The 24,863-nt window shown below is 50.6% G+C and overlaps 2 protein-coding genes across 2 annotated transcripts in view; both read right to left on the bottom strand.

Moving 5' to 3' along the window:
• Positions 1-24,863, bottom strand: part of PDIA3 (protein disulfide isomerase family A member 3) — a 178,750-nt gene that overhangs the window by 153,720 nt on the left and 167 nt on the right. The window lies entirely within an intron of this gene.
• MAP1A (microtubule associated protein 1A) lies at positions 215-24,846 on the bottom strand. Its single transcript, XM_049782438.1, has 7 exons — positions 24,610-24,846; positions 22,738-22,839; positions 10,880-10,962; positions 10,495-10,635; positions 2,419-10,291; positions 2,056-2,276; positions 215-1,706 (listed from the first exon to the last, which is right to left on the bottom strand). The coding sequence occupies exons 1-7, from the start codon at positions 24,815-24,817 to the stop codon at positions 1,551-1,553; spliced, it is 8,784 nt and encodes a 2,927-aa protein (XP_049638395.1). The 5' UTR covers positions 24,818-24,846; the 3' UTR covers positions 215-1,550.

Genomic DNA, 24,863 nt, shown 5'->3' with positions numbered 1-24,863 from the left:
TATACTCAGGCACTCTCACCCATTTCAGAAGTTCTGCTGGCTTCCCTCGTCCTTTTCTCTCTCCTATGTTCTGACTTCCCTGAGTCCTACAATAGCTCCCAGCTATCAGAGGCACTGAGATAAATGACAATGCTGAAAGAAGCAGAGAAGGGAAAGCTGGCACCCACTACTAAGCAAGGTATGGAGTCAGAAAAAGCCTAAGCACTACAGGGTCTATAATGAACTTGATTTATTGTTAGAGTTGGAGGCGGCTCCATTACAGCAGCTGGGAACTGTAGCAGGGAAGTGTGGGGAGGAGCAGAGCACAGCAGCACAGGGAGGGTGGGGGTGCGGAAGAACACAGGGTGCGCTCGTTTTGGTTTCCAGTCCTTTGGCAGGGAAGCCAAGCCCTAACAAGAGCAAGTGTCTGGGTTTCTCAGTCCCGCAGTGATCTGGCAGGGCTGCTCGTGGGCTTGCTTGGGGCGAGGTCCTCTTCTAGGGGCTATTTTCCTCTCGTTTAGTAGGAGTTCAGTTGTAGCTCAGCTTTGTCTCCCACTTCCGTTCCTCCCTCCCATTGTCCCCAAGTGTCTGACTTGGTCTCCACCTCCCAGATCCAGGAGTTTGGGGCTGGAAAGGCAGCCAGTGTTCCCATTTCAGCTGCAAGATGGAAGAGTGGAATGTTGTGGGAGTCACATATTGCTGGGGTGTCATATGTTGGGATGTCAGGCAGTGGCTTATTTTTAACCTGTTACACACCAGGCCACAGCAGATGACCACATGCAGAGAAGCCAAGCAGAGGATGGAAAGGGATCAGAATTGAAATGGGTGGGTGAAAACTTTGGAAGCCAAGGAGCTTGGAAGAATTGGGGAATTGGGGCTGGCCTCTCCTGGTCCCTTTAATATTGCGTGGTCTGGGCACAACCCTGCATGTGAACAGAATGATGCAGGGTTTGGGAGGCTTAGCTCCTTCTCTCACCAGTCTTGATCAAAAGTGCTTCAAGTTTTGGATTGACACATTCAGATGCAGAGGGAAGCAGAGGGACAGTGTAGCAGCCATGTGCCCCTGGGTCCTTGCAAGAACCCAGATGCTGGTGGATAAGATGGGAGATGGATAGGAGACTGGACACCTCACTAGCAGTATTCTGCTCCCAGGTCACATTTACTTTCAGAAATCCTTTCTCAGGATGCTAAATAAATAGGTTAAGATAAAGAGGCCCCTGGGGTTGGGAACCTGCTCTCCTTCTGTGCCAGAAGAGGCCTCACTCTGAGATCTGTCCTTACTGCCCACCCAATTCCAGTATTCGGCAGTCCCAGAAAATATGGTCACCCCAGTCTCAGGCAACAACCTACCTTAACTTTGTACCCCTACCTAGTTTGTCCCCTTCACTTTTGGTTTTGAGACTCCTCAGGTTTGGATGGGGGAAGAATATCAACCTCTCCCATTTAGCCCAGCCCAAGTCCCACAACAGAACATCCTGTCCCCTGCTCGACCCCAAAGGACTCAGCAATAGCCATTCTCTAAGGGAGTAGGGGGTGGAAGGGGGGACCTTAGGGGAGGGAGAGTGCTTCTCTCAGAACTCAATCTTGCAGGCTGGGAAGGACTCATCCTGCATGACCACAGTGCTGCTGCTCGCCAGAACCAAGACGTTCAGTTGCTGCTGCTGCTCGTGAGTCTGCTGGTACCACTCACGAGTGACTTCTGTGTCATGAGTAGGGATCAGAGTCACCTAAGAGGGAGATAGGAAATGCTGGCATGAGAGAGTAAAATGGGAAAGGAAGTGTGTGTGTGTGGGGGGGGGTGTACCTGACAGTCCATAGAATGGGCTCAGTAAGGGACAAAGACATAGTATAGTGGGTAAGGCATTTACTTTGCATGTGGCCAACTCTGCCTGGTTTAATCCCTGGCATCCTATCTGGTCCCATGGACTCCAGGACTACCAGGAGTGACCCCTGAGTGCAGAGCCAGCCAGGTATAACCCCTGAATATCAGAAATTGCACCCCCCAAAAAAAGTTCAGTCCTGGAAATGAAAACCGGATCCTTCTATTGCTGACATTCTATTGCCCCTTACACTCACCTGAAGATTCTCTCCCCACTGGGCCTTGCCCTCCAGCAGGGCATCCAGCACAGCCCGGCTTGGCTCACCATTGGCAGGGTCATTCCCACTGACCACGTAGTAAGATGCACGCACGCGACGGAAGAAGTCATGGTCAGCGGTCTTGCCACTGCAGTGATTCGGGATATAGGCGAGATCCACATAAACAGGGAGGCCAGAACCACCCTTGGAACCCAAGGCCACTGTAGAGACAAGCCAGGATTCATTGTAGAGGGAAAGTAGACCATTTAAGGCCACCTTCTTCTTCCCTCCCTCCTACCCCTGGAGCTTCTGACCAGTCATACCCAGGTAAACTCAGTGTCTGACCTTCTAGGTTATACTTACTCGGTCCTGCCTTGAGTCCATTGGTCAGGCCTTTGGACATGGGACTGTGTCCATCCTTCTCCTCTGCTGCAGTCACTTGGCTTGAAGAGCTGCGCGTTCGGGGTGCCACCCGTGATGCTCGGTCTGTAGGTCCTTTGCCAGGGGTGGGTGAGCGCTTCCCCCGGAGATCCAGACGACGGGCAGGTGATGCTGGCTTAGCTCTACCTGGGGGCCTGCGTCCTACTCTCCCTTGTATCTTCTCCTTCTCCCTGATCCTCTCCACCCTTCCAGATTCTGAGTTGAGCCCCTCAGGGTCAGCCATGCACACATCTGGACGTGGAGGGGCTGGGCGGGGGTCTGGCTGTGGGGCAGGGGGTGGGTCATGGCCAGGCTTGGAGTGGTGAGTTCCACTGACTCCCCCAGCTTTGTCTACAGGCAGGAAGTCCCCATCTTCATCTGAGTCGAGGGCCGCCTCAGCTGTGATGGATGGACATTCCTCAGTTTCTGGAGGAACATCAGAGTCAGACTGTGAGGAACCCGAGTCACTGACTGATGTTGGGGGTGTCTCATCAGCCACAGGGCATGGTCCCCCTGTGGTGCCTGGTCCCCCTCCCCGACGCCTCCCCCCTCTCCCTACCGATCGAGCTGCTTCGTCAGTGGAGAGATCACTGTCCCCCAGGGAGTGGATCAGAGGTGGGTTCAAGAAGGATGGGGACAGCTCTCCATGGTGTGGCCTAGGATCAGTGGCACAACCCTGGGGCCCAGCCTCTGTGTCAGGGGAGATACTTCTGGGCCGGCTTCCAAAAGTGCCTCCTGAAAATAGCGGCTGCTCAGGGGGCAATAGCGTCTCTGGCCGGGGGCTCCCCTCAGCTCCCTCAGGCCAGGCCCCGCGTTCCCAGGCAGGGCAGGCCTCAGTCTCTTCTTCCTCCACCTTGGCTGGGGTAGGGACTAGGGAGTTGAGGCTAGTTTCAGTTGGGCCATTGGTAGCACAATCCCCAGGGGGACACTGGAAAGAGCTGGGCGTCTTGGTTGGTTCTCCTGAATACTCCAGGTGGGAGAGCAGGACGCCATCATCCAAGTCTCCAGGCTGGCTTGGAGCTGGAGCTGGGGCCGAGTCCAGTGATGCTAAGGGAGCTGGGCTCAGAGAAGTAAAGTCCCAGAGGCTGTGGGCAGCTGGTTCCATCCCTGGGACCAGTTCACCCGACCCCTGGCCTGCAGCCTGAGGAAAGCGCTCAGCCACACTGGAAATCACAGGTGTGGTGGCTTCCGAGGAGGAGCCTTCAGACAAGGCTGGGGAGGCAGGTCGTGGCAGATTAGAGAGAAGAGGGGCCCCAGGAGAACTGGGAGATGGGAGCTGGGGCAGAGAGGAGTCCAGGCTGGGGGCCTTGGTAACTTCTAGGTACTCATCATGCCTTGCTCTTGTGGGAGGCCCTGGGGCCAGAGCCAAAGCTCGGTCACCAGAGAAAGCAAGGGAGCCACAGGGGGCTGAGCGAGGCTCAGCAGGAGAGGGCAACTGTGGGGGAGCAGGCTGTAAAGATGAGAAACCAAAGGCCGAAGCAGGAAAATCCAGGCTGGGCCGGACAGGACCCAGGTGGGATTCCAAGGAAGGGCTAATGTGGGCCTCACTTTCAGGCCACAGTTTTGAGGAGTCTGCAGGGATGGGGTGAGGGGGACTCGGAGACTGCGTTTCTTTCTCTGGCTGCTCCCGAGCCCCCTTCTCCAGCTCTGAGTCACTAGTACCCTCATCCCAGTGCCCCTGGCCTGATTCCTTAGGGGATGGGGTTCTGTCTGGGCTACAGCTCAGAATATTGCCATTCAGAGGGGGGCTTGGGTCTTTGCTTAGGGAGATGGGAGCACGAGGGGGTACAGCAGGTGGGGAGAAACTGGGTGGCTTGCTTGATACAGGCTCCTGTCTGGGGGGTAGGGCAGGTCCTGCCAGGGCTGCATAGCTGAAGGCAGGTGCATCAGACTGGAGATTCTTAGGTGAGACAGGAGACGAAAGCTCCTTCTCTGCAGAGGTGTTCCTGCCAGCAGCCTCTTCCTTGGTTGAAATGTGAAGGGGCCAGTCTCCAGCTGCCCCAAGGGGTGGCTCCCGTGTAGGGCACGCAGGCCCAAGCCCAGTGAGCATCATTTGTTCGTAGATGTCTGCATACTGAAAGCTGCGCTCGTCTGGGTATGGCGTGGGCTCCCTCTCCTCGGGCTCTGCCTGCTTGGGCTCCTTGACCACGAGGTTCTCGCTGGCCTCAGGGATCTTGGAGCTGTGAGGGCTGCTGTTCTGAGCCTCTGTCCCTCCTTCTCCTTCCCTTTCCCCTTCAGCCTTGCGGTAGTCCTTCCCCAGGGGAGAGTATGGGCCACCTTCCAACTCAGCTGCCCCTTCCTGCACAGCTGCCACCACACTGTCGTACTCAGCTGTGCCCCAGGAGAAGGGCGCAGGAGTGTGTGGCTCTGGGGCAGGTGAGGGCGGAGCAGGAGCAGGAGAGAGGGGAGCCGGGGGCAAGGGCCTGTCCTTGGGTACCCATGGTGGAATGTCAGCCAGCCAGGAAGGTGTGGCAGGCTCATTCCTCATGGGCGGCCTGGGCATAGGCTCTGGGTCAGGGCTCTCTTGTCCCGGAGCTGGAGGAATTCTCTGTCCAACCATATCAGGTGGGGAGGTAGGAGGAGAAATGATCTCAAAAGGGGAGCGAGTCAACTTGTCCTCTTCCTCTGGTGGCAGTCCAACTGGTGACTCAGCGAGCCAGCGCTCTACTTCCAGACCCTTCTGTGGTGAGGCCTCCTGGAAACCCTTGAAGTCTGAGGCCCAGGGACTCTGAGGCATGTGCTCCAAGGGAGGCATTCCTTGGTCCTCATCTGGGCCCTCATCTAGAAATGTGCTTTCCCGCTCTTCTGTGTATCGTGATCGGCCCCCCTGGCCGTCCAGCTCATGAGGGAACCAGACTTTCCGCTCACTGCTCAGCTCCCCCCAGTATTTATCCTGTTCCACATTCTCACTGTCCCGCCAATACCTGTCCTCCTGCTTAGAGGTGTCCTTCCATGATGAGACAGGCTCTTTCTGTTCTCCCACTGGCTCTCCTCGAGCTAGAGTGGTTTCCTGCCACTCTGGGGCCACATCCTGCTCCTGCCAACCCTTCTCCTGCTCCTGGGCCTTGCCACCCAACACTGGACTCTCTTTCAACCCCAGGGCCTGGGTTTTCTCTGGAAGAGCCTCTTCTTTCTCCTCCACAGCCTTGACTTCTGGGGATTTCCCTTCTAGGATCTCCTCCTTGGGTTTCCCTGTTTGATCCTTCTGCTCCAGGGTTCTGCTCTTCTCTCCCAGAGCCTCAGCTTTCCCTTCAGCAGCTTTATTGTTTTGATCTAGCGCTTCATCCTTCTGTCCAAAGGCCCAATATTTTTGTTCAAAGGCCTGGTCCTGCTTTTCTGAAGCTTTGTCCTCTTTAGGAACTTTGTCTACCTGTTCTATGGCCTTACCCTTCAATTCTGGTGCCTTGTCCTCTGGAACTTTGTCTTTAGGTTCAGAGTCTCTGATAATTTGTTCATCTTTCTCTCTCAAAACTCCATCCTCTTGTTTTAATGTCTTGTCTCTTTGTTCTACATCTTTGCCTTTATGTTCAGAAAACTTGTCCTCAACTTTACTTTTTTCTTCCAGGGCTTCATCTTTCCAACTGATTGCTTTGTCCTTATGATCTGTGATACTATCCTTCTGCTCCAGAATGTTATCCTTCTGCTGTTGGACTTGATCCTTTGGTCCAAGTCCCTTGTCCTGCTCCTGGCACTTGACTTTCCCCTCTGCAACTTTACCGTCCCACTCCATGGCAAGGTCCTCCATTGCTGGACTTGGCAAAGACTCAGGACTCTGAGTAAGGGAACTCTCAGGGGTCAATATGTGTTCACCAGGGCTTGTGGTCACTCTGGACAAGTGTTTCTCATCTCCAGACAGCTGAGAATGAAAGGAGCTAGCAGATAATTTTCTGTCAGAGGTCTCATCAGTGATATCTGCCTGTGCAGAATATCCAGTGATCTCATCTGTGGAGGACACTGTGGCTGCATGGGGTTCAAGAACAGATACAGAGGCAAGGTGGTGAGAGGTATCCTCAGCTTGCTTCTGTGGCTCCTTTTCTTCCCTTCCCAGTTCATCAAACTGGAGGGTGCCAAGGCTTTCTGGGGAGAGCTGTTTAGAAGAGATATCCAGAGAAGTCTCTTTGCTGGGACTTTCTTCTGAAAGAGAAAGGGACTGGGTGTCTTCTGGAGAGACTTGTGGCCAAAGGCCTTTTTGTAGTTCCTTCTCTGTCAGGACACTGGGAGAACGGGGACTGGACTTTTGGTGGGCAGTGTCTGGGGAAATCACGCTGAGAATAGAAATGGACTCAGCATCTTCAGGGGAGAGGCCTTGGTCAGGAAATTGTAGTACATCATCTTTCTGAGACTCTCCAGGTTCTTGGAGTGATGTTCTCAAATCTCTGAGAAGGGTATCTTTTCCTTGAGATGGACCTGAGGGTTCTTTTGCTTTGTCCTGTTCAGGTAAAAGTTGAATGGTGCAACTTGGATGTCCCTCAACAATGCTGATGGGTGCTTTCTGAGCCTGGGGGCTCCTTGGAGGGAGCACCACTGCTTCTTTAGGCATCTCCTTGACTGTCTCCTCTGTGGCATCTTCTTTACCTACACCTGGCGTACGCCTACTCTCTCCCCAGGAGCCCACTTCCTCAAAATCCTGGGGCTCGGATTTTTCTTCGACTGGAGACTGATGAAAAGGTGTGTGAGTAGCACTAGGTGGACCAGACGGTGGTGGAGATGCCATCTTCACTGTGCTATCGTCCGGGCTAAGGCAGCGCTCCTCCACTTCTCCAATGACCGCTTCCCCATGATGAAGGGTATGACCAGGGGCACCAAACATTGGGGTCCCATACTGACTGTGCAGCTTGTCAGACATATCTGCTTTTGCAGATTCCTCCTCTTCTTTTACCACAGCTCTCCCTCCAGGCACCCCTCTGCCCACAGTCTCTCCTCTCTTCTCTGACTCCCCAGTCACAGAGAAATCCTCACAGGGTGGTGATTTGAAGCCTTTGTCTTCTTCCAGCGAGGATGTGGGTGAGATGGTACCAGCTGAGGGCACGTAGTCCAAGCCCTGAGTGGCTTCAGTGCGGGATGAGGGAATACTTGTGACGGTGTCAAGTAACAGGGAGCTCTTGCCTGTCTCCTCTGTCTGGGGAGCAGTGAGTGAAGCCACAGACTGATCCTCAGCCACAGATGTTGCAAAAGAAGAAAGCTTGTCACATTCAGTGATGGAGGTGGCTGAGGACACATGTTCCTCTTCTGCCAAAGGGGCTGCCACTATGTTAGGGGAGTAGGTCAGTTCAGTCTCGGCTGCACCATAGGCCTTGCTGGAGGAGGCAGGAACTGTGCTATCTGTGGGTTGGGTGGCCTCAAAAGTGCCAGGACCTTCAGGCCCAGAGAGGTCATATGTGCTGGCAGGAAATCGAGGTGGAGCTGGGCGTTCCTCTGGCTCATCATGGATCTCCTCATCTGAGATGGTTTGTTCAGTCTCTGAGTAGCCAGGAATTGTTTCATCCTGGATGTAAGAGACGTGCTCTGTGGCTCCTGCAGGTGTGGCCAGGCTGCTTAGGAAAGATGATGTCTCCTTCTCAGGCACTTTGCCCAGGAGTCCCAATTCCCGGCTCCCAAGAGCCTCCCTACCCCTTGGCATTACCTTCAGGGCTTCCTGCATGTGTTTTTGGTAAAAATTTTCAGCCTTGGTCTCTTCCTCTTCTTCCTCATCTGAAGGATGCAATTCCTCCATTTCCTCTACCTCAGCTTTCTCTATCACATCTTCCTTTACTTCTGGTTCACTTTCCTCTTTGGCCTCTATTTTCTCAGGGATCTTGTGTGCTTCCTCCCAGATGTCTTTCTTTTCCTCTGTTTCAGCCCCAGAATCTGGACCTCTCTCTCTGCTGCCTTGTTCCTTGGGGATGTCTGGGACAATCTTCTCCTTTATAACAGATTCTTCTTGTTCCAACCCTGGGACAGAGGGAGGTGTCCCCTTGATGGCTGTGCAGGGGTGGCCCTCCTCTAAAGTGTCTGGTTTCTCTCTTAGTCCTGTATCCCTCTGTTCAGCCAGCAACCTCCTCTCCTCACGCTTCATCTCCTCAAAGTCCTGTGTGAGGTCCTCAGGTGAAGAAAGGACCAGCTCCCGGTACCCACTAACTGTTGGGAGTGGAACAGCTCCCTTCTGGGCTGGTGGTGTCCGGGGCTCAGAGGATGGCTCCTTCTCCCCACGGACTGCCCGATTCTTGTCCACCTTGGTTCTCCCAGGGGTCTTGGCTTTGTAGAGGGTCTTGCGTACTTCGGGAGTAAAGGGCTTCAGGTCTGGCTTGGAAATCTTCTTGACCTCAGGTTTGGTGTCTTTCCTCTTCTCCTCCTTCTTGGTATCCTTCTTCTCCTCCTTCCTCCCTTCATCTCTCTTGAGCTCCTTTCTTTCCTTCTTAATCTCTTTTTTCTCTTTGTCCTTTTTCTCTTCTAGCTTGGATATCTTTTCTTTCAGGTGCTTTTTCCCTACCTTGTCTTTGATCAGCTTTCGCTTCTCTGCCTTCAGTGCCTCACTTGACTCCATTCTGACCCTTTCAGGCTTGCCAGGCTTCTCTGGAAGCTTCTCAGATGATTCTTTTACCTTCTTCTCTGTTTTGGCTAACTCCTTGGCTAGTTCTGAGCGGGCCTCTTTGGCTCCCTCTTCAGCTACCTCCTCTCGTTTGGCCAGCTTGCTCACAGCTGTTTTGGTCGTGGCCTTGAGGCTCTCCTTGCTATCTGCCCGCTGTTTGATTTTGCTGGGTTTGAGGTTGGCAGGCACAGCACCAGCAGCCAAGTCCTTCTGAGTGACCACAGGATAGCGCAGGAAGTCTAAGTGCCGGAGTTTTTCCAGGCCCTCCAAGATTTTATTCTGGGGAGCATTCCCTGGAAAAAGCACGCGCACAATCTTCTCCGTGGGGTTAGCTGGTAGCCAAACAATGAGAGCAGTGATTGATGTCAGGTAGGGCACAGAGATCTCAGCTTCTTTCCCATTTGCCAGCACAATGCCTGTCTTAGCTTTGCTGTTACCTGCCCACTTTTGCATCAAAAACTGCATCTCCTTGCTGTCCTTGACAGGGTTAAGGACATACATGTCCAGCCGGCCCACACCCATCTTGTGGAAGAGGGTCAGGGGCTCGATGGTATTGCTGACAACGCGGTAGAGAGGCTCAGCCTGGATGCCTAGGCGGTTGAGATGCTGCAGAGTGAGACAGGCCTCCTCAATGCTGCGTTTGGCCTTTCGAGAGGCATCAGGCAGCCGAAGCTTATCAGGCACGTTGAAGAAGACAACTCCAAGCTCAGGGGAGATGAGATTCTTCACCCAGTCACTGTAGCTGCTAGAGCCCTGGGATTGCTCCTCCTCTAACTCAGCCACTTTGCGCTGCAAAAGTCCATTGATGCCTGGCAAGTTGTCTGCCCCAATGTGTGTGAGTAGCACGGAGTCAATGCGGTCCAGGTGCCGCACCAACTTCCAGAAGCAGGACTTGCGATCTGAGCCGCCATCCACCAGGATGTTGAAACCATTGACAGCAAAAAGGGCAGAGTCCCCGCGGCCTCCAGGGAAGATGTAGCAACAAGGCTTGGAGAGCTTGAGGAAACCCCCTGAGGTGGGGGGCTCTAGTAGGTCAAAAGGGGATGGTACATCCACAGTCTCAGAGACGTACTCGGAGAACTCGGCCACGCCATCCATGGTGGGCAGTGTGGGCTCAGGGTTTAGCTGCAGGTGTAGAGTCTCTTGGGAACCAGAGAGTCCCAGGTGGCTCCAATCACCCTCCCCTAAGCAGGACACAGTGAGGAAGGCCTGAGTCTCAGGGTCTCTATTGCTGAGCAATTGGGCAAGCTAGAGGAATGGGAAATAAAGCTTGATCAGGCCATCAACTCTTAGTCAATCCACCAATCTCTGCCTCTCTCTGAGGTTATCTTCTCCCCTTCTACCAAGCCCCCAATGATCAAGTAATATAAGATTTTTGCTTCCTTGGTCCCTCCCCCACAGCTCTAGTCCTACCCTTTGTTCCCTTCTTCCAAAGCTCTCAGGAAACTTACCTCTGGATTGTGGAGGACCTGTGCAAAGTTTTGGAAGGAGTAGGTACCGCTCTGTAGGATGAGATCTCCGCTGGGCTCTAAACTTTGCCCACTTAAGATGAGTAGTTTGTGAGCTGATGAACTGCTAAGGACATGGTGAACCTAGAATGGAAAGGAGATGGGTGACAGATGTAGAAGGAGTTAGTCATGAAAAGGCCCCAGTGCTTCTGCCTCCCTCCATTCAGAATGACCAAGACATATACCCCATTGCACAATGAAAAGAAGATGCAATAGCAGAGAGGAGGGCTCAATGCCAAGTTGCCAAGCCGAAAGCAGTAGCACTGGCAAGAGCATATGACAATACTTCCCACATGTCTTGCTGGCAAGGCGCTGGGCCTGGCCTTACCTCGGAGCTGATGCTCTCCACACTGGGGTTTACCAAGACGATGGTTTCTAGGGTCTCACTCTGGTGGGAAAGGGTCCTTTGGCCTGAAGGAAAGATGCGGGAATTCTTACACAACTGTAGTTTGCAATAAAAAAAGAATTATGTGGGATGATAAAGAACATACTATCAGAAAACAGGTCTTAAGGGAAAGAGAAGCCTGACTATGCTTAGATTCTGGCACTTTTGCTATTCCCCCCAAAAAAGTTTAGAGACTGGTTCCTCCAATCCTTTCTCAACATTTCCTCCTCCCCTCTCCCAAACTGGCTGTCTTTTCTTTCCCTTCCTCTGCCACACCCTCAGCCACCCAGTGCCCCCACCCCCTCTGACACAGCCTCAGACTGTGGCTGGGGTGACAAGAAGCCTTTGTCCTTGCACACTAGGCTCCTGGCGCTGCCTGGAGAGGAAGAGGGGCTTGGCGGGAGGGAGGGTTCCTGGGATCCTCTCAGCTCTCTCCTCACTCTGCCCCAGCTTTCCTCTCAGCAGAGTAAGATCTAGAAAATGGAGGGGGCGCTTCAGAACAGTGTCTCAGGCTCCCCATCCTTTTGTCCAGCACCCCCACTCATCCAGAAATCCCCTTCCAAAAACGTTCTTTTCTTCGGCAGGGGTGTATCCTATTAGTGCTCCTGGCTTACTCTTGGCTCTGCACTCAGATATTACTCTTAGGGGGGGCTGGAGTGATAGCACAGCGGTACAGTGTTTGCCTTGCATGTGGCTGACCCCGGATAAACTCAGATTCAATTCCCAGCATCCCACATGGTCCTCCAGCCTGCCAGGAGATTTCTGAGCACAGAGCCAGGAGTAACCTCTGAGCACAGCTGGGTGTGGCCCAACCCCTCCCCCAAATAAATTAGGGATCATATGGGGTGCCAGAGATCAAACTCAGTCGCCCTAAGTATGTGTCATTTAAACCTTTTTTTTGTTTTGTTTTGTTTGTTTGTTTTTTGGGTCACACCCGGTGACGCTCAGGGGTTACTCCTGGCTATGTGCTCAGAAGTTGCTCCTGGCTTGAGGGACCATATGGGACGCCGGGGGATCGAACCAAGGTCCAAGGCTAGCGCAGGCAAGGCAGGCACCTTACCTCTAGCGCCGCCGCCCGGCCCTAAACCATTTTTTTTATATATATAATTCAAAGAATAAAGAGGACCCCTAGATCCTCAAAGTTCAGGCCTGTGCTCACAGGTGTACACAATCATATTGTCCCCCACAGCATTCCCAAGTGATCAGTTGCTTCCTCTCAGCCTCTCTCCTCTTTTATGGGTGGAGATCAGAAACAATGGGAGTCAGAAACAAGAAATACGTAGAAAAGCATGGATTCAAAGCATTTCCCAGGCTATGGACAGCTAAAAGATATCCTCAAACTCCCTCTACTTCCCTTCTCCAGTGTCCCATGGAACACCTAGCTTTGAAGCAAGGAAAGAGGGGCATAAGACAGCCAGCAAGTGAGACAGAGAACACCTGATGAGAGGCTGCCTGCTTCAGTCCTGTCCCAGCCAGCACAGCACATGGTCACCTGACAGGCAGGACTGACTAAATGATCTGGGGGTGGGGTGGGGTGGGCCATCTGGAGAATACTGGTGGGGGTGCTCATTCTGTGCCCCAAGATTCTCTTCTGTGACCCCTACTCTCAACTCATTCTGATCTTAGCTTAGAGGGTACTGAGGTCAGAAGAAAAGGTGTGTGTGTGTGTGTGTGTGTGTGTGTGTGTGTGTGTGTGTGTGTGTGTGTACCAAGAGCAACCTAAGCAGCTCCTACTCACGACAGCCCATTTTTAAATCCCTGTCCTGCCATAACCAACACACATCTCACACTTGGGGTGGGAAGGTCAGAAAGACAAATACATCTGGGGGTACTGGACTGACTTGCTTCCTTCTTCCCCATGTCCCCATGTCCTCTCCCTCCCGCAGTCCATTTCCTTGCAGTCCCTTTCTGATCCCTTCCTTTTCATCCCAGCTCCTTTCTCGGTGGGTGCAGAGACACAAGACCCGGCCTCTCTCTCTCTCTCTCTCTCTGCGCTCGTGGGGGTCTGATCTGCCAGTCCAGCTTATAACCAGAGACCCCGCCCCTCCTTTCCGGGCTGCTGGAAAGCACTGGCCTTCGTTCCCTAGGCAGCCCTGCCATGCCAAGGACGGGGCCGGGGCCGTATCCCCGATTTCTCCGGGGCGGGCGGGCGGGAGGCAGGTGTCTCCGCAGCGCAGGCGGGCGGGCGGGGCGCGGGCAGCTGCAGTTTGCCGCAGTGTGTGTGTGAGTGTGTGTGTGTGTGTGTGTGTGTGTCTGTGTGTGAGCGTGAGCGAGTGTGCGCGCTGAGCGCCTCGCCGGCTCCGCCCCCGCCCACCCCCCACCCAGCATGACAAGTCATTTTCTGGGCTGCCTCTGCAGGGGGGTGGGGTGGGGGGCGCCGAGCAGAGGAGAAGACCCGGGCTCCCGCGTTCGAGTCCGGTCGGGTGGGGCCGAGGCCTGGACCATGTGGGGTTGACAGCGCGGGCGCGCTCCAGCTCATCTCCGGAGGTGATGAGCCTCCGGGGGTGCAGGGACTCAACTCAGTCTCCGGGAATCCGGGAATGGGGGTGCGCTGCAAACGGGCTGCCGGCTGAGGCTTGCGGGTGCCACGTCTTAATTTTAGACCCTGTCCTCGCTCCAGGCTCTTGTCCCCACCTTCCATCCATCACTTGGCCAGAAAAGAATCCAAACCCCAAACCAACTCACTGTCGGTCGGACTTGCCCGCAAACACCGGCCGCTGATACCAGAGCTAGCCTTCGGGGCCTGTCTACACAGACTCGCCTTTTGCCTTTCCTCCGGAGGGAACCCAGGACGCGGACGGCATGCTACTCCGGCTCCCCCAGGCTGCGGGGTCGAGCCCTGAGCCCGCCGTCTGCAGCTGCCCGGGGGGACAGATGTCCCCTGAATACGCAGCCCTGCTCAGTGGAGGAGCGGCGCTGACAGTCCCCGTCCCGCCCGGCCGGCCTCTGCTCGGCGCTGGTTCTGGTTCTGGCCTGGCCCGCACGGCCAGGAACGTCCATCCCTCACCATCTCTATCTAACCTGCTCGCCCTCTGGGGGAGTCCAGGCGCAACAGACTGGGTACCAGTTTCCTCGCCACCCCGCTACTCCGCTTCACCTCCACATCACGGTGCCCTCCGTCAAGCCCTTCGGTCCAGCTCTTACCCTGGGGTGCTGCGAGGAGCCCTCATGGAGGCTGCAGCTCTAGCTTCAGCCCGCAGCTTCGGGGCAGAGTCTGCCGCACTAGGGGTGGGAGTGGGGGGGGGGGGGGCAGCTAGCTGGATGGCGAGGGCGGCGCCAGGGCGGGGAAGAGGGGCTGGTCCATGACGAAGCACTGGCGACTTAACTATTTCTTTGCCTTCTCAATGTCTGTGCTGGAGTACTGCTTAGCTCGGGGGTGCTGGGGGGCTGTCTAGCAATTCCAAGAACCAGGGCGGTCTCCTAGGACTCAAAGAGCGCTTGTCTCCTTCACCTCCCAACCCAGGCCCGCTTAATCAAGAAATATTCTTTTAGCATCAGCCCAAAGACTAAAGGCCCATGTTAAGGGCATGTTTAGGATGCAGAAGGCAGGGGTGGTGTGGGACCTCCCCCTTTTCTCTGGAACCATCTGCTGCCTCTCCCCCTGGACCCTGAGAATGACCTTCCGTCCCTAGAAAATCTGGAGACAACAAAGAGGTTGGAGGCCTGAAAAAGAGGAAAGAGTCTGAGGGGGCTGAGAAAAGCCTGGGGACCAGCATGCTCTGAGTTCTTCGGGCTTTTGAGCCAGAAATGGGGGTTGTGCGTGCAGAAATAACCTCTTTTTAGGTTAGAGGGTGGTTTGAAATAATGGAGTGGAGATAGAGGTTTCTGGCTTCCTGGAGCGGGGCATAGAGACCCAGGGACCCTGCAACACTTCACTAGATCTGAGCAGAGTCTGTACCTTTCTTGATAGAGTTAATACAGACTGAAGAAGCATCAGCTGGGCCCCAGAAAATATAACGAAGTTCTCATCGATTTTAAAACTATATAATATATATCTGAGATAGGGGATGGGAAAATATTTCTTAATTAAAAATATATATATATAATCAAGGGGCCGGAGCAGTGTTGCAAACTATAGGGCTTTTGCCTTGCACAAGCTAACCTAGGATGGGTGGTGGTTAGATCCCCAGCATCCCATATGGCCCCCGAAGCCAGGAGCGATTTCTCAAGGCATAGCCAGGAGTAACCCTTGAGTGACATTGGGTGTGGCCTCAAAACCAAACATATATATACAAATATATATATAAATACAATATATAAATATAAATATATTTAAGTATATAATATATAAATGTATATTTTTATAAATATATAAAAATAAATTATATATAAATACAATATATATGTATATCAAGATGCCAGAGTGATAGTATAGAGGTCTGAACATTTTCCTTTCATGCCAAGCTTGATCACCCCATATGGTTAGACTCCCTTGTCCCTGCCAGAAGTGAACCCTAAGTGCAGTCAGGAGTAAACCTTGAGCACTGCTGGGTGTACCCCCCAAAACCATTAATATATATGTATATATATATGTATATATATATATATTCCTCTACTGTATTGGGTCCTGTTTTCTCTTCATCTCTGCCTCTAAGCCAGGGGTCTCAAACTCACGGCCCGCGGGCCGTTTGCGGCCCTCCGTTAAACATTTTGTGGCCCTGCCCTAGAGAAATCCTTTTTTGTTTTGTTTTGTTTTAATTGTTTGGGTAACACCCACAATGTTCAAGGCTTACTACTGACTTTGCACTCAAGGATCACCCCGACTTTGCCTCCTGCGGCCCCCAGGTAAATTGAGTTTGAGACCCCTGCAAGCTCTTCTATCTCTTGAAAGTCTTTATCTTATATTGTCTTATAATGTCTCCTAACGTTGTCCCTTTAGACATCTCTGGTTTAATGCTCTATGTTTTAAGCAGAGAAGGTCTGGGGAGTTCCAGTACTCAGCTCCACCTGGCTAATGCTCCAGTTCTCCTTCCACCAGCCCTCCCCAACACTGGCTTACTCATAATGGCATCCATGAACTCAAACCCCAGCACCAACTCCACCCTTGACCCAGGCTGCCAAGAGCTGGTCAGAAAAACCAAAATAGTCTCTGCTCTCAGCGCATCCTCCATCCAATCCCTACACATGCACACCTTACCCCTTAAAGGAGGAGAAAGAAGAAGCTGAGTCATCAGCCAGGGGAGGGATAGGAAGGGCCAGCAGAAGGGGGAGGAATCCTTGTTCAGATGGGGATGCAAAGCAGCAACATGGCAACAGCCAGGCATTTGGAGAGGAGACCATCTGCATATCCAAACTAGACTGAGTTTGGAGCATCACAACAGGGAAATACCTCCCTCCTGCAATTTCATAGTTCTTATTTCTTCCCATTTCAAATCTATCTCCTCACTGTTCTAGGGAAGCTCTCTGGAGTATGCTAAAAGGGAAACAAAGTGGCTTAAGGACAAAATTACATTTCCTAGCCCAATGCAGAGCCCACCCTTACCCTCAGTTGCTAAACTCAGGATCACACCTTGAGCATAGTTTTAACTCATTCGAAATTTCCCTTCAACACTCATGCTCTGAGAAGCTGCTCACCACAACTAGTCTTCCACCTGCTCTGTTCCTAAACTGCTACAATTTAATGAGAAGAGAGGCCTGAATTTAGAGACTCAGTAAATTTGATAGTTTTGGACTTGAAATCTGATCTATTCTTTTACTAATCCTGACTTAACCCCCTAATGCTTGCTTTCTGGACTATTAAGTTATAGTACAGTTCTCCAACAACGCAGTGAAGAGTGGCATCAAAGATAAAAACATTAGAGGCCTGAGAGTACAGTGGGAAAGACACTTGCTTTGCATGCTACTATTCCAGGTTCAATCCAAGCACCACTTGAACCCCAAATCCCACAAATAATGAGCCCTAAGTGCAGAACTAAAGTAAGCATATTTATATTTATATAAATAAAAAATGCTTCATTCTTAAAATTCTGAACCTGCAATGCAGTTTGTTTCCCAAAAAAACATATGAGAGATCACTAGATGGCAAGTGAAATCTGAAATCAGAATCTCAGACTAGACCAATTCTATATCCATAACTCCCGTATAAACCCAGAACTAAAGGTGCCTATAAAGAAGGTGCAGTAAGGAAATTAGGGCATGAAGTTGTTTTATTGATTCAAAATGACTTTTATCTTTAAGTCACAGAACTACCTCTTTAGTCTATTGTGATAATGGAGACTCATAGAAACCTCCAAACTGGCCCTTCAACCTATGCGGGTTTTTTTTTGGGGGGTGGGGTTACACCTGGCAGTGTTCAGGGGTTACTCCTGGCCCTTCCCTCAGAAATCGCTCCTGGCAGACTTGGGGAACCATATGGAATGCCATAGATTGAATCCAGGTCCATTCTGGGTCAGCTGTGTGCAAGGCAAACACCCTACCACTGTGCTATCACTCTGGCCCATTTTTTTGTTTTTGCTTATGAACAAAAAAGACAAGGCTGGGTTTGTTTTAGAAAACTCTGAAGCTCTAGGTTTTTCATGGGGGTTGAAATGGAAGGCTCCATCCAACACACTATTGGTGCAATATTCACCTTGGAAAGTCCTTTCCTGATTTTACCACTAGAAGGAGCTGAGCTACTAACTCTTCCTCATAGGGTCTCTTAATTTTCTGTGGTTACAAGTGTAGGTGTGCAGGGGGCAGTGGCTAGCAAAGCTCTCTCATCATCAGTGTAGGACGATTCTTCCCCCCCCCCCCCCCATTTTCAGCAATTTGACCCAGGACTTGAGAAGAGTGAGAAGAATGGTAGGTCTTTCTAGGGTCCAATGGTAAGGGACAGAGAGGATTAGATCAGAAGGTATAAATTTATATCCTTGAGGCCATCCTGAAGCCTGGTTCCCTTTGATCATTCTCCCTACCACCACCACACACACACCCTTTCCAAGGAGAGGCTGAAAGGAGGGGCAGTATCTGCAGCTGCTCTGCACTGACTGTTGTTTGTGGGGACAGCTGAAAGTGGAGCCAGCAGGGGTGGGGCTGCGGCTGTCCTGAGCCATGTGGGTTTTTCCAGGAAATTCTCCTCTATCCTCTAGGGACAGAGACAGGTCACCATGACAATGTCTAAATCTAAAAAAATTCAGTACGCTTAAGTATCTTAGAAGCCTCTTCAGAACATCTTAGCAAAACAAGTTAATTGAAGAGATATAGTAGGCTTTTACTTTATATATGCTTTTTCCTGAGAGGAATTATGCATCTCCCTATAAATGTCTTCCCAAATAGTTGGAGACATAGTACAATGGGTAACTTGTTTTGCATATAGCTAACCTAGTTTGATCCCCAACACTAGATATGGTTCCCTGAGCACTGCCAAGAGTGATCCCTGAGAACAGAACAGGACTAAGCCCTGAGCTCTGCCAGGTATGAACAAAGCACCCCCAAATTAAAATGGAAGTCTTGAAGATGAATAGTGCAGCAGGCAGGGCACTTGCCTTGCATGCGGCTAACCCACATTCAATCTCAAGCATCCAAGCCTCATCAGGGGATTTTGCCCCTGAAACTCAAACTCAGGAGTAAACTCTGAGCATTTCAGGTATGACCCCAAAAAACAAGCAAACAAAAATAGGCATTCCTACTCCTTCAGTTTGAAAAAGAGTCCCTCAGTATTTTGGTTTAACTGTTTATTTTTTTGTTTTTGTGGAAATGGGTGGGGGTGTTAGACCAAGCAGTGCTTAGGGGTTACTTCCAGTTCTGTGCTTGAGTAGCCCCAGATGGTACTTTGAAGATGCTTAAGGGACCATATGTGGTGCTATAGGTTGAACTGGGGTCAGCTGTATACAAGGTAAACACATTCACCTTTGTAATAAACCTTCAGCCCAGTTCTATTTATTCTTACATCATTCCATAAAAGTAAAGTAACTCTCTCTCTCTGCCTCTCTTTTTCTCTTTCTCTCTCTTCTTCTTTCTCTTTCTATTTTTCTCTCTCATCTCATCTAAATCTATAGACAAAAGAAGAAGCTTTATCAACTCAGTGCAATATGGGGGGGAAGTCCTGGCTGGAGGTTTGAACCACTTTATTTTTTTTACTTTTTTTTTTTTTTTTTTTGGTTTTTGCTTTTTGGGCCACACCCGGCGGTGCTCAGGGGTTACTCCTGGCTGTCTGCTCAGAAATAGCTCCTGACAGGCATGGGGGACCATATGGGACACCGGGATTCGAACCAACCACCTTTGGTTCTGGATCGGCTGCTTGCAAGGCAAATACCGCTGTGCTATCTCTCCGGGCCCTATTTTTTTTTTACTTTTTTAAAAATAAATTTATTGGGGGCCGGGCGGTGGCGCTAGAGGTAAGGTGCCTGTCTTGCCTGTGCTAGCCTTGGACAGACCACGGTTCGATCCCCCGGCGTCCCATATGGTCCCCCAAACCAGGAGTAACTTCTGAGCGCATAGCCAGGAGTAACCCCAGAGCGTTACCGGGTGTGGCCTAAAAACCAAAAAAAATAAATAAAAAATAAATAAATTTATTGAACCACTTAAGTTATTCAAGGGTTGCTTCTGGTATTCGGAACTGGGTGCGAACTGCCAGGGTCCAAACTAGGTCTCTTGTATACAAAACATGTACAAGTCTTTTAAAGTACTTTGCAGTCCTAATTATTTATGTTAAATTATTAACATCCATAAATAATTCCCAAATTCAGTCATTAATTTTTTTTCAGTCATTAATTTTTTTTGGTTTTGGGGCCACACCCAATGGCACTCAGGAGGTACTTTTGGCTTTGCAATCAGAAATCACTCCTGGCAGGCTCAGGGGATCATATGGAATGCTGGGGATCTAACTGGGGTCTATCCCAGTCAGAAGTGTGCAAGGCAAACACTCTACCACTGTGCTATCACTTCGGTCCCCTCAGTCATTAATTGTATACTCTCATCCCTTTATCTAGCCTTGTGCCAAAGCTCCGAGAAAAATAATATGTGGTAAAACTATTATAAATTATCTGTGCTAATGGGGCAGTCATGACACAAATAATTCTAAACAGAAGGCAATTTTAAGTAGTGTAGTGAGTGGCTAGTTTTTTTTGTTTTTTGTTTTTGTTTTTGTTTTGTTTGTTTGTTTGTTTTTGGGTCACACCTGGCAGTGCTCAGGGTTTACTCCTGGCTCCACGCTCAGAAATTGCTCCTGGCAGGCTCGGGGACCATATGGGACTCCGGGATTCAAACCAATGACCTTCTGCATGGAAGGCAAACGCCTTACCTCCATGCTATCTCTCCAGCCCCGTGAGTGGCTAGTTTTACAGGAATTTAGCATTAGGAAGTTGGGGTGTCAAAGACAAAACCTGGGTCTGCTTCATTTTAGGCAAGCACCCTACCTGTTCAACCCTGAGCCTCACATTTTAAAAATACTGCACAAGGGACTAGAGTGATAGTACAATGAGTAGGGCATTTGCCTTGCATGCGGATGACCCTGGTTCAATTTCCAACATCTATATGATCCCCAGAGCACCTCCAGGAGTAATTTCTAAGTTTAGAGCCAGGAGTAATCCCTGAGAACTGCTGGGTATGGCTCCCAAACCAAAATAAATAAATAAAATAAAGTGTTGTACATATCCCTATGATAATGGACTGTAAGTCATATTAACCTATGTTCACTTCTCTCCCAGAGCATTCCTAGATGAGTCAATGATCAAGAAAGATCTCACAGAGAGCAGGAAAAGAAGAAACATATGGAGAGTGACCCATTATACTGAATAATTAAGAATTATATATACATATATAAGATATATATATATATGATATATTTTCACTTACCTGATGGCAATGACAATGGAGTTGGACTGACAGGAGGGTGTGCCTAAGCAGTGCTCTGGGGCTAAAGGGGCTGGGCTCAGGGGTCATTCCCAGTAATACTCAGTCAATTAGGCTGGACAGTTCAATGCCGAGGTCCAGTCATGTATAATGCTGGTTCCTGCAGTACTGAGGCTCACCAGAACAACTTCAGTGGTGCACAGAGAGCAACAGGGATTATACCAAGGGTCATGGGGAGTGGGGGACTTCCAGGGCTACATCTAGCAGTAGCTGGAGGATGGGCCATGGTAATGGGTAATGACATTTAAAAATGGATTCCTGGGGGTCAGAGAGATAGCATAGCAGTAGGGCATTTGCCTTGCACACGGCCAACCTGGATGGACTCAGGTTCAATCCCCGGCATCCAATATGGTCCCCCAGCCTGTCAGAGCAATTTCTGAGCACGGAGCCAGGAGTAACCCCTGTGCGCCGCTGGTGTGGTCCAAAACCAAAAATAAAAATAAATAAAAAATGCATTTCTGCACATTTAAGTCATAAAGCCCTGATGGCTAAGCTATCTCCTAGCCCAAGTTGGATAGATAATATGCTCGATATAAGGGCATTACTGCATGAATTCATTTGAGCAGACATTCAAAAGTTTTACAATAATGGGATGTAGGACTTTTTGCAGTCTCTCTACATATGTTATGGAATGATGACGCCCCCCCCCCCAACCCACTTCTCAACCTTCTAGTCCTCTTCTCTCACCCAGAATAGAAAACTACACCCTATGAGTGATAGTACAGAGGGCAAGGCACTTGCCTACACACATCCACCCAGGTTTGATCTCTGGCACCACACAAAGTCCTTGAATCCCACCAAGAGTGGGCATCCCATATGGTACCCCGGACTGCCAAGAGCGATTTCTGAGCATAGAGCCAAGAGTAATTCCTGAGCATTGCCAGGTATGGCAAAACAAAATAAAAACAAACAAACAAACAAAACCTCCAGCTCCAAGTGGACTTTGAGCTCAAAGTGAAACCTCCAAATGAGACTAGTTTTTGTAGCAATAAATGCTGAAGAGACTCAACTTCCACTCTAAACTTAATTCTCATCAGCCTTTAGTACCAGGATTTCTGCTTGACAGAGGAGATCTGGTGGATGAACCAAAGGAGGACCTGAATTCCTGCAACTGAGGGCTAGCCAGGGTAGCCCAAGGGAAAGTGGTACATTAGGGTTTATGTAGGTGAAGAGAGAATTCATAGTCCTCTGTAAAATGAGGCTGGGCTATTCAGAAAGGAAAATACACACACATACACACAGTGGATTTCTGCATAAAAGCTGATTGATCAATCAAGAGAAATAACTTTTTGCCTAAGTATATCTCAACAGTTGTCCTTAAGATACTCTTCTCAAGGGGGGGGGGGGGCGGCATGGTGGCGCTAGAGGTAAGGTGTCTGCCTTGCCAGCTCTATATAGCCTAGGACAGACTGCAGTTCGATTCCCCGGCGTCCCATATGGTCCTCCAAGCCAGGAGTGACTTCTGAGCTCGTAGCCAGGAGTAACCCCTGAGCGTCACTGGGTGTAGCCCAAAAACCAAAAACCAAAAAAAAAAAAAAAAGACACTCTTCTCAGGTAGAAATTACTGTCCCAGGCTCCCCTCACTATCTCATTATCTGGTTGTAAAATTTAAGGGGTATGTAAATTGTTGAGGAACTTTGCAACTTTCTCCTCTAAAATGTGTTTCTTTTCCTGACCCAAATCTCCCACAAAGCTAGGTCAATGAGCACTGGACCATTGCTCTTCTGTGACTAATCCACCAAAAAAGACTGAGACATGAGCCAGAGAGATAGCACAAATAAGGCACTTGCCTTGCAGGATGCAGACTTAGTTTGATCCTCCAGCTTCCCATATGATTCCTCGAGCCCTACCAAGAGATCCCAGGGATCACCCTGGGAAAAGAGCTAGGAGTAAGCTCTGACCATCACCAAAACCAAAGGGAAGGAGACAAACCAAAAAAAAAAAAAAAAAAAAGTGGCAATAGTTCTAACCTTTAACCTCTGTAGAGAAGTGAGCCAGGTGCCGTGTGATGAAGAGTCTCAATTGCTGGTTCAAGTCAAAGGATGATAAATCAATGTTCCAGGACAGAATTCCTATAAGAAAAAAAGAAAGCTCTCCATTAGGTGCTGGTGGGATGGATTTCAGGAACCACAAAAAACTCTTTGAAGGGGTAAAGAGTGGAAGGGAATAAGAATAGCTTTCTATAATCAATTCTACTGATGTTTTAAAAGATAGGTAGAGACTGAAGCAATAGCATAGCAGATACAGCCCTTGCCCTTGCAAATGGCTGATCTGGGTTCTCTCACTGCACCACATATGGGCCTACAAAGAAGTGATCTCTGAGTGCAGAGTTATGAGTAAGCCCTGCACACAGACAGATGTGCCCTCCCCAAAATAAATAGGCAGCTAGCTAGTGCCTATAAGCTATCACCTGTCCTTCTCTTGGGCTTTGCTAGAGCCAGAAAGAAAATAAAAAGCAGGGGCCGTGGAGAGATAGCACAGCGGCGTTTGCCTTGCAAGCAGCCAATCCAGGACCAAAGGTGGCTGGTTTGAATCCCGGTGTCCCATATGGTCCCCCGTGCCTGCCAGGAGCTATTTCTGAGCAGACAGCCAGGAGTAACCCCTGAGCACCGCCGGGTGTGGCCCAAAAACCAAAAAAAAAAAAAAAAAAAAAAAAGCAGGGGCCAGAGAGATAGCATGGAGGTAAAGCGTTTGACTTGCATGCAGAAGGACGGTGGTTCGAATCCCAGCATCCCATATGGTCCCCTGTGCCTGCCAGGGGCGATTTCTGAGCGTAGAGCCAGGAGTAACCCCTGAGCACTGCAGGGTTTGACCCAAAATCCAAAAAAAAGAAAAAAAAAGAAAAAGAAAAATAGAAAATAAAAAGCAGAGTTTAGCTAATTTTAGGTAATTTATAAGCCTCTAAGCCTCTTTTTATCAATTTTCTTATAAGGTCATCCAATTGTGGGGGGCTGGAAATATAGTACAGGGGTAAGATGTTTGTCGTGCATGTGGTCAAGCCCATGTTCGGTTCCCGGTACCGCATAGTGTCCCAAGAGCATCACCAAGAGTGATCCCTCAGCACAAAATCAGGAGTAAACCTTGAGAATCACTTAGTGTTCCCTTCCCTGCCAGCCCCCCACCAACTACTTGTCTAATTCTGATAGAAGTGGCATCAAAGCCTCATTCCCTGTTACTCAGGTTGCCTATCTGGTCTTTCAATCTAGCAGGATTCTAGCTTCTCTTATAGCTCCCTCCACCTTCCCTCACTCAACCTCCTTGCAGCTAGCTGGCTTCCACCCCAAAGGTGGCTCCGCAGCACTGCGACACAGGCTGGCAACTGGGGAGGAAGACCAAGAAGCTTGTGGCCAGGAAGATCACTTGCTTAAAGAGGTTGGCTGCAGTAGCTGAGAGATGGGAAATTTGTCATAACATTCAGAAAACACTTGGTGCCTGTCGGGGACCTTAAAGAAGAACATAAGGCAGGGGACATGGACTCTGCAGAGGATGGTGAGGACTTTCAGGAGCAGGTTGATCGGAACTAGAAGGTCTTCGGAGGGGGGCTGCATGCACACCCCTGGAAGACTGCAAAACGCTTGAGCGTGAGTCAAGGGAAGGTTAAAGAAGCAAGATATTATTGGCTGCACAGGAGGATACGGACACATGCCACTTTAGAAGAGATGCTGGAGTCAGAGGCTAGTGATTGAGTTGAATGGGACACGGAGGTCTCAGGTAATGGATGCACACTAGGGACGGAGGTGGCAGGTCTTGGCTCCAGGAGGCGGATGGATGGATGCAGGTGGCGGAGAAGCGAGGGATGAAGGGTGCCAGGGTGGGGAGGCACAGCCACGAGAGCGCCTCACCTTGTTCCAGGTGGGCCCGCACGGCCCTCAGCTGACTCTCGGTCCCGATCTCCCCGATCACGATGAGCAAAGAATGTTTCCTCAGGTCCCAGCGGGCCGCCGCCAGCGCGGCTCCGGCCTGGCACGGTGCATCCGCGGGATTCGGAGGCCCGGGCCTCGTCTCCATGGCAACGCCGCGAGGCCGCCCTGGTCCAGCCTCGGTCTCCATGGCAACCCCGTCGGTGCTAGGCCCGCAGCATCCGCCGCAGGGAGAG

Source organism: Suncus etruscus, chromosome 10, assembly GCF_024139225.1.
Source record: "Suncus etruscus isolate mSunEtr1 chromosome 10, mSunEtr1.pri.cur, whole genome shotgun sequence".
Taxonomy (NCBI): domain Eukaryota; kingdom Metazoa; phylum Chordata; class Mammalia; order Eulipotyphla; family Soricidae; genus Suncus; species Suncus etruscus.
The sequence above is the reverse complement of the archived record's forward strand: the minus strand, read 5'-3'. Positions and strand labels throughout refer to the sequence as shown.